The 8,887-nt window shown below is 28.6% G+C and overlaps 1 protein-coding gene and 1 long non-coding RNA gene across 2 annotated transcripts; both read left to right on the top strand.

Moving 5' to 3' along the window:
* Window positions 1–904: 904 nt before the first annotated feature.
* LOC149887260 (uncharacterized) lies at window positions 905–1,987 on the top strand. Its single transcript, XM_090089548.1, has 3 exons — window positions 905–1,053; window positions 1,158–1,268; window positions 1,491–1,987. The coding sequence occupies exons 1-3, from the start codon at window positions 967–969 to the stop codon at window positions 1,674–1,676; spliced, it is 384 nt and encodes a 127-aa protein (XP_089945674.1). The 5' UTR covers window positions 905–966; the 3' UTR covers window positions 1,677–1,987.
* A 4,276-nt stretch (window positions 1,988–6,263) lies between these two features.
* Window positions 6,264–7,602, top strand: LOC149887259 (uncharacterized). Its single transcript, XR_016453629.1, has 3 exons — window positions 6,264–6,329; window positions 6,494–6,543; window positions 7,369–7,602. It is a non-coding gene; the product is annotated as an uncharacterized LOC149887259 (long non-coding RNA).
* The last annotated feature ends 1,285 nt before the right edge of the window (window positions 7,603–8,887 follow it).

Here is an 8,887-nt window from a genome sequence, read left to right as displayed (position 1 = left end):
CGCGCGCCTGCAAAACATTTTCAATATCCATGTGTTTCCTTTTTCTATAAAGCTTTGACATTTTAAAATTTGTGTTGTTTTTTATTCGGGATGTTTCCGCCAAACCTGTTTAAAACAAAAGATCCGGAATATATCGTTATTTGTTTCGTTTTGACACAAATTTTTTATATTTAAAACTTTAGCAATCTGAATGTCTCATTGAATTTGAATGTCTTTTGTAATTTATCAAAAAAAACTTTAAGATAACGTCATGAGGTGTGTGTTTTCTGTTTTAGGAGGTTTAACATATGGTCGATTTTATCGCTAGCACATTTTTCGTTTTAAATTTTTGTTTTTAAATAAAATTTTTCGATCTTTTTAAGAGTCTTGCTTATCCAAGGGTCTAACTTGCATGTAAAGACGAACGCAATTATATTTTTAGTCTTTTGTACAGTTTTTATCGCAATAGATCGGTTCGTTTGTTCGAGAGATTTTTCAAATAAACAATATTAGTTATCTTTATCTTTAACAAAGATTTCGGTTTTTAAGAAAGACATATGGTAATGAAGAAAAGTGAAATTCCTAGTTCAATTATTAATTGACATGAAATAAGAGTTCGTTTTTCTTGAAACGCGTTTAGAACACTTAGTTACCAACTCTTTTAATCTTTGACAAGCACTGATAATTACGGAGTAATAGAAACGGATTTTGTATCAATCTACGTAAATTTCATTAATCCGATTTCTTCGTTGTGGAGATTAATTTCGGGTAATTACTCATTTTCTCAAAAATAATGAACAGATTTCTTCTTTCTCTAAATAACTATTATCATAGTAACTTTTTCATTCTTTTTTTGATTGGCTCTCTCGAAAATTCTTTTGTTACCTTATTATAATGAGGCAGATGTTTCGGGGTTCATCTCATCCTTTAGATATCCGCGGAGCTTCGTCAACTTATTCATCAAGGTAATCGATCGGAAAAGAAAAGATGGGGAAAGTTGTGTTTTCCTTCGTACTTTTATGTGTCTTGTCTATTTATAATGTATTTGGCTACCGAGAAATGACGAAACGTTTTGTAAGTTTATAGTTTTGCATACACTGGTATTGCAGCAAAAAAAAAGTTTGTAGGTTTTCTAAAATAGTTGACGAACTTTTAAAAGAAAATTTCTTATTTATTAGTTTTGTAAACCTGGAGAGTGTGGTCCTAATCAATGTTGCAAAAAATATTTTCTGCCTCCAGCTAGTGTTTGCATGAGTTACATTCCTGAAGGAGAAAAATGCATGTTTGGGGTAAGAATTATGGCTTGAAAGAATTAAATATTTAGTTAGTTGGATATTTGTCAGTATGAATACGTTTTTTTTTTAACTTGTCAATTTGTTTTTCTATTTTTATAAGTTTAAAACATTAAAATTGATCATTTTAAATCTATTGGCTTCCATACGCGTGTTTTTGAATATTTGTCTAGGCCCAAAGCAAATAATAATCTGATAAAAAAAATACTTTTAAATTAGGACGCCGTCAACCTTGGTTGCGGGTGTGCTCCTGGTCTTGAATGTTTATGGAAAAAATTCTTTTGGTACTGTGTAAAACCGAATAATGGAATAACACCCGATGGGGAAGAAAAAGAACTTAATGAGCTTGGGAACGAATTTAAAGATGAAGACGGTTTAAATGACGAGCGAAACTACTTTCAATGAGATGAAAGATATCGAATCTTTTATATCTGGTATTATATTTAAACCATCGATTAATTTCTTATAAATTTCGATAATGAAAGTTTAATTGGTTTCTTGTCTTTTTATAAACTCGAACCTAGCTCACTTATTATCCTTTTTTACTAAAAACAAGTTTACCTCGATGTCTGTGCCTTTACCTCGATGACTGTGCTTTATTTTTACTATTTAAACATTTTGCGAGCAAAAAATTGTTTTTGATTTAATTTTGTTTTCAAGTGTAAATGTCGAAGTTTTTAAATCTATTTATTTTGAAACGAATAATATCTCTTCAAGGGGTGATTAGTTAAAGGTTTGCGTCGCTCGATGTAGTATATTATTCTATGACTTTATTAGAAAACGCCGTTATATAAAGATTATTTTAAAAATATTTTTAACTGATTTTTTTTTTTTACCCACTTTTAAACAAATTAAATGAATTCGGCTAATTAACTTTTATAAGTTAATTGTCGCGAAGGTATCGCACTTTACAAACGAAGTTTATCACAACCGTTACACGTAAATTTTGCCATTACATTTTCCGATAGTTAATGACTCATTAAAACAAAAACTAGTTCTTCAATAGAAAAAGATGAATTAATATTTGTCTAGCTTTGTTTCCATTTTTTTGTCTAAGAAAATAAAAACCTATCATTTGAGAAAATTAACACTAAGTGTTCATTTACACAATGTATTAACATTCGGAAAATATTAACTAATTCAATGCAATAATTAATACAAGTTTATAATTAATACCGCGTTATAATCTACGCTTTAATTCCTTAACAGTGTATGGCGGTTATATCGGTCGAAGGTAAAGTGATACTTATATGTGGACGACGGATATAGACGTTGTTGAGTATGCTTTAAGAAATGGTATAAAAAACACTTTATGCATCTAATAAACACATCTGTTCATAATGCTTACTGTATTGGTAAAGAATTTGGATTTACAAAAACATTAACTTCATTTTGCCAAAGTATTATTCATTGTATATTTTCAAATTACGCTGCCAAGAGCACCAATTTAAAATCTGAAGGTTCTATTTATCCTATGAGACTAGTTGAGAAACATTTTCCATCATTAATACCTCCCAATTCTATCAAGACAAACTCATGAAGAAGATGTGCAGTATGTAGTGCTAACAAAATTCGAACTGACTCTAGATACATAAGTGTTGAATGTGATGTTGGTCTGTGTGTTAATTTTTGTTTTATACATTATCATACTTCAAAAGACTTGAAATTAAAAATTTTTTAAATAATAATGTTCAAATATTGTGAAAAAAAAATACTTTTTAATTCTTTTTTACTCAAAGTTAAGAAGTCTCCTCATATAAATAAAAAAATATTAAAAACGGCATTAAAAAAAAATGTGTTCTTAAGGAAAGAGTCGCTGCGAAAAAAGTGTTCCACTGTTAAAGAGTTAAAATAAATGAAGGGTAGACATCAGATTTATAATATATATTTGCATCCAATCGGTTTATAAGAGGTTTTCATGCAGCCTACGAATGTTTAATGTTTAGTAGTGACGTAAACTTTATCGGTTGACGTCACTACTTCTTTGTTTAACTTCTTTCATTTTTGATTTTGAGCAGGAAAAATCTCTAAAAAAAGGTTTATACCAGTTTTCAAAGTCTTCCTCGTCCTTATCCTCATCCTCTCCTCGATAAATTGCTGACGATATGCCTTAATTATTCCCTTTCTAAAATAAATATCGACATCTAAAACCTGAGAGCAAAGCTTGATCCAATCGCAGAAAAAATGTCCGTGTGATAAAGTTGAGTTAGCTTCTATATTTCTCTATGTACGCACTGTGTTCGCTTTTTATAAATGTCCGTGTGATAAAGTTGAGTTAGCTTCTATATTTCGCTATGTACGCACTGTGTTCGCTTTTTAGTCAAAAGCAGATCTTCTTCAAGAGCTTTCAGAGCACTGAGACTTAAACCTGGTTGGTTGTTCAATCAAAAATTAAGATCCTTGAATAAAATGCGTCCAGTTGTTACATACAATAAATAAAGCTATTGAAAACGGTACCGAATTGGTTTATTACGGTTATCTCGTAAACTTTATTGAATATGGTCTATTTTGTCGCGTATCATCCAATAATAAAAATTGAGTTTCAAATTCAAATGTCTCATTCATAGAGCGTTCAATGGTACAGGCTCAAATTTCTTAATGTTGCACGAAACAAATTTTTCGTAAATCGTCGATTTTCGTATTACAGCTGAACAATATTTTGGCGCTGTGCTGGGCTGGGCTGTCTTTCCATGTTAAAATTGTTAAACACATTTTTTGAAATGAAAAGTTGAAGATTTATTTAATTTCTATTTATCATCAATTCCATATATTACATAGAAATGTAATTAGGCCATTTTAACTTTAACATCCTTTTAAAATTTAAATAAAATTTTTTAAGTTTTTTAATATTTCTTTAAAAAAGAAAAAGTTGCTTGAAATTTAGAAACTGTTTTCTTAAGAAAATCTTTTTCTTACCTCGTGTTGTCATTAAAAACTGAAAATTTGGCGTTAAATAAAATTATTTAAACGCAACATCAAATCAAAATTCAACCCAGTTTTCATATTAGTGATTTTAACCTACTAATAAAGGACGAAGTGCATCTGCTAAGCTAGCAGTACTTTTAGGGCTCTTAATGTTAACTTTAGTCATTAAATTACTAAACATTCCGTACAAAAATTAAATACAGTACACATTCAAATCGAGCATGCGCAAAGGTCACAGGCATTTTCAGAGTTTAACATTTTGATTAAGAGTTAAATGAAGTTAAGAAAAAGTAATTTAAAAAAAATAATAAAAATAGATTTTAAAAAATCTCAAAATCCAATAAAATTTTTTTGTAGCTTTACTAAATTAACATTTGATTTTTTATTTGAATTTCTCAAAAAACTAGTTTTTCATAACCGTCTGTATTTGGCTTTTAGCTGTGGCAAACTGAATGACAAATTAATATTATACTGTTTATGACCTTCACGTAAGATTTGTAAACAATAAATATATTTAAGATTGTTATTTTGTTAAAGATTTGAAATTTTGAATTAACTTATTATAGATTAAAGAAAAAATATAGATTGTTAAGAAAAAACGAAAAGTTTTCATTGATCAAAAGTTTATAAGATAAACGTCAGTCGACTATCGTTCAGATCGAGAAAACACATTCCGTGTAATTAAAAGTTGGTTTGATATGTTAAATAGCACTTGCCAATCTTTTTAGGTTCTTTTTTTTCCGTAACTTCTAATCTATATTACCATTAAAGTTATTACAGCCATAGAAATTGCCAGAATCCATCGTTTGTTTTTTAAATTTGACGCTTTCTCGTAGAACGCGTCACAAACACCCAAATGTAAACTGTGACTTCGGCAAGATTGTTTTATAAATAGGAACTAAATGCATAAATTTCTTATTACATTCTAATATCCTTCATTCTATATATACTTATTACTGCTCCATCTTGACTCGATCCAACAATTTCCTTTTCTAAATTAATTCAAATGCTGAGTCACAATTTCAACGATCAATTCTCCACGAGTTGAGCTTAGAATACGTACGAATTCTGTCTTATAAGTTTTTTTACTAACTCAATTTATTCCAAAAAATCATCTTCTTTACATTTAAACTTATATTAATCATATTGTCAGTGAAAACGTCCGCCTTTAGACATAAGAAATTTATTTCCCACAAAAAAAACCGTACTTAATCTTGGCCTCTGTGCATAAAAATTTTGAATCAGGTACCTGAATGATGTACTTTCCATATCAAGACTCACTAAATGCTTAAAAAGATTCAGTTTGAGAAGAATATGAAATTTTGAAAATCTTAGCTTTTAGAAATCAGCTTCTAAACAATGTTGGCTAAAATGTAAACAATTCCATGGAATTATATTTCGGTGTCCGTCTAAAATGTTTATCTTAACCACTTTTTTTTTTTGTATAAATAAAAAAATGCTACTTATTAATATTTATTTTTTTACTTTAAGTATATTTTTAATTATATTTTAATTGTATATTTTTAATTATATTTTAATTTTATTAGTATACAGTTTGTGAAGTAGTACACCTTGATGTTGCTTCAAAAGTTTTTTCTACTTAATGTAGATGTTTCACAGTGGGAGAATTTTTAAAAAACCTGTCCAATAGTCAAAAAATTAAAAATCATTGTTTTGAACTTTTTTTTTGTGTGATAATGTAAACCAAGCCCTGGTTCATTTTGTTCTTTAAGAGAAAAATTCATAAACTTTATAAGTAGCTATACCCACCCAGTTAAACATTTGTTGTTAAAAACGTGTGCTACATGATTTTACAAGCAACGAAATTATGTGCTTTTAAAGGTATTGTTTACAAAAAAAGTTATTTATTAATGAAATAAAAATTATTATTTTTTAACGAAAGAAAAGTTATCAAAGATACTCTTTAAAGTATTTAAATAACATTTTAGTAAAATATTTCATTTCTTTTTAAGCTTTTAGTAAAGTATTTTGTTTCTTTTTAAATTTTTAGTAAAATATTTTGTTTCTTTTTAAATTTCTTGTAAAATATTTTATTCCTTTTAAATTTTTAGAAAACTATTTTGTTTCTCTTTAAATTTAATGTGACAATGTAAAAAATGTACATAACAAGAAGTAAGTTTTTTTCCTTAATTTTCAAGCAACGAGAAAGTTGTGAACCCACAAAATCCAACTGAGTTATTTTCTGGTTGTTTTATTCATAAAAGCGTTTTTCTTTTAATTTTTTTATAATAAGGTACATTTTTTTTTTTTGCCTATTTTGTTGTCTTCTTTTTAAGTACAAGAAATGATTGGTTATGATTGATTATGATTTGTTGGATCAAAATTGGTGAAAAGTTTAACTATTTCAGTTTTTATTGTATATGCTTTTACATTTCTCTTTGGCATTAAAAAAATATAGGGATTACTTTGTGTTTCATTTTAAAAAGTAGTTCTATAAAATTATTTTATTTTTATGGCTTTTTCAATTTAATATCTTCACATTCTAAGGTTCGCAAGTAGATTGTTTGCAAATTAACAGTCAAACAGAATAACGATTGATCTTCAGATTTATACAACCGGCTTGTGGTTTTGCAATCACAGTTGCGTTTAAGAAGACACATTTTTTTCAATTTTTTAAAAGATGCTAAGTAAAAACTAAAGTAAACTTTAGCAAAAAATTAAATTAAAATGGAAAGACAGTAAACGACCAAAATTGAAATTTTTAAAAACATGATCCATGGTTGAAAGCTTTAATAAATCTTGCAGTAAAATATTTTAAGTTCCTCTCTATTAAACTTTTCAAACTTTTTATTTGTGTTAAACAACTCAATTATTTTAGATTGTTCAATAAAAAGAAGAGAAAAAAAAAAGCGTGCGATGGCTTTTATATTTTCATCAAGTAATTGAACGAACAAAATACAGATGGATCTTTGAGCTTCAGGAGCAGAACATGCTGCAAATAAAGCTTTAACTTGCACCTCTCAACACCGTGCCTATTAATAAAATTTCTTGGTCATTAGAGATTTCCCGCATTAACTTTTCTAAATTAAATGTCGCATTGAAACTGAATTCCTAAAAAAATATGTCCAAAAACTTTCGCATTTTTTTATTGTTGTTGTTTACTTACTTTACTAAACATTTTTATGTAGTTTCACTAATTTTTTTAAAATAGGCCTAGGTTTTCAAGATTACTTCCACTGCACGTTTGCAAGCTAGATACTTGTGGTAGAATTATTTTGTAAGTTTTTGACACAGGAAGGACATGAAAATTAATTTCTTGGAAAGATGCAGTACCATCAACCTGTCAGCCAATCAGCTTCAATCTTTTCTTCTGGTCCTTTTTCTGCAGTTCGATCAATATCACTTCAACCTCCTTAAAAGACTAAAGAATGTCAAAGAATGTCAAAGTAACCTCTTCAAAAGACTAAAGAATGTCAAAGATTTTCAAATAAAAATACATAGACATTTTGTAAAATATGCTATGTATTTTTGAATAAATTTTTGGTTTGGTCTTTTTTAATTTTTATGTCATCCTTGCGAGATTTCCCAGAGAGCACGCCACAAAATATAAACATTTTATTCACATATTTTATTCGGAAACACGAACAAAATATGCGAATAAAACGTTTATATTTCGTGGCGTGCTCACTGGGTTAGAACAGCATTAATTATCAGTATTTATTAAGAGTCTGCGTCTCGTTATTTTTAGAGACGAGACGATCTTAAAAGCTATGTCCCGATTAGCGATAAAAATCGAGACAATTTTCAATTTTCACTCGAAATCCGGGACGATACCGAGACGAGACGAGATGTCCCGGACAAAATAGGAGCTTTAAAATTTCCCTGAATTTACATCTTTTTAACGGGACATAACGAAACATAATGAGACATACTAGTTAATCTTTATTGTGAAATTTAAATAATGAATTTCTGACACAATTACAATTATTTATTTCAGCTGCTATTATTGATATTGTTATACCATCTACATAAACACAGCTTTATAAAAGTTAATGGTAGCAACTGAAATCAGGGGGGAAAAAATATTTTTGGGATAGTATTTAAATCTTTCCACTAAAATATATTAGAAGAAGGGGATAAATATGTGTCCAAAGACTAAGTTTCTGATCATTTAATATTGTTTACCGCTGAGGTCAGTATTCACTTCTAATGCAAGAGTTTGCTTTACACTCATATTTAAGGGAAAGGTTATCCAAAGTGTCTTTAACTTTTTTGATTTATAAAACATTTGAATTTTTTTAAAATGTGTAATTCTTGCAGAGACTAACAATAGAGCATGATGTTCAACACCTAGTTCTTTTATTTTTTCTCTTTTCCTTTGCTCTCCAAGGACGTAAACTGCGAGTATACTCGTAGTAAGTTGGCGTCATTTATTTGCCAACTACGAGAATAATCGTAGTGCTTATTTTTTATCAGTTATATTCAGAATAAAAAATACTATAGAATTATTTCAGATTAAAAATATTTTATTTATTGAAATGTTGATATCTAGCCTTGGCAATGAGAATGAAACCACGTAAAACAGCCTCGGCAAAAATTAATCGTTTCAGAAATTGACTCGGCAAAGAAATAACGCATAGTTTAAAATAGCTCGGCAGCGAACGTGTTTATCACCTCAAAGTTTGGTACGCAATCACTGGAGTTGGAATGACCATTAAATTCTAAAACGG

Source organism: Hydra viridissima, unplaced genomic scaffold (genome assembly GCF_058129835.1).
Source record: "Hydra viridissima isolate aposymbiotic clone 2 unplaced genomic scaffold, HvirCarnegie_v1 scaffold_6, whole genome shotgun sequence".
NCBI lineage: Eukaryota > Metazoa > Cnidaria > Hydrozoa > Anthoathecata > Hydridae > Hydra > Hydra viridissima.
Note: the sequence above shows the minus strand (reverse complement) of the source record. Positions and strands in the feature narration are given on the sequence as shown.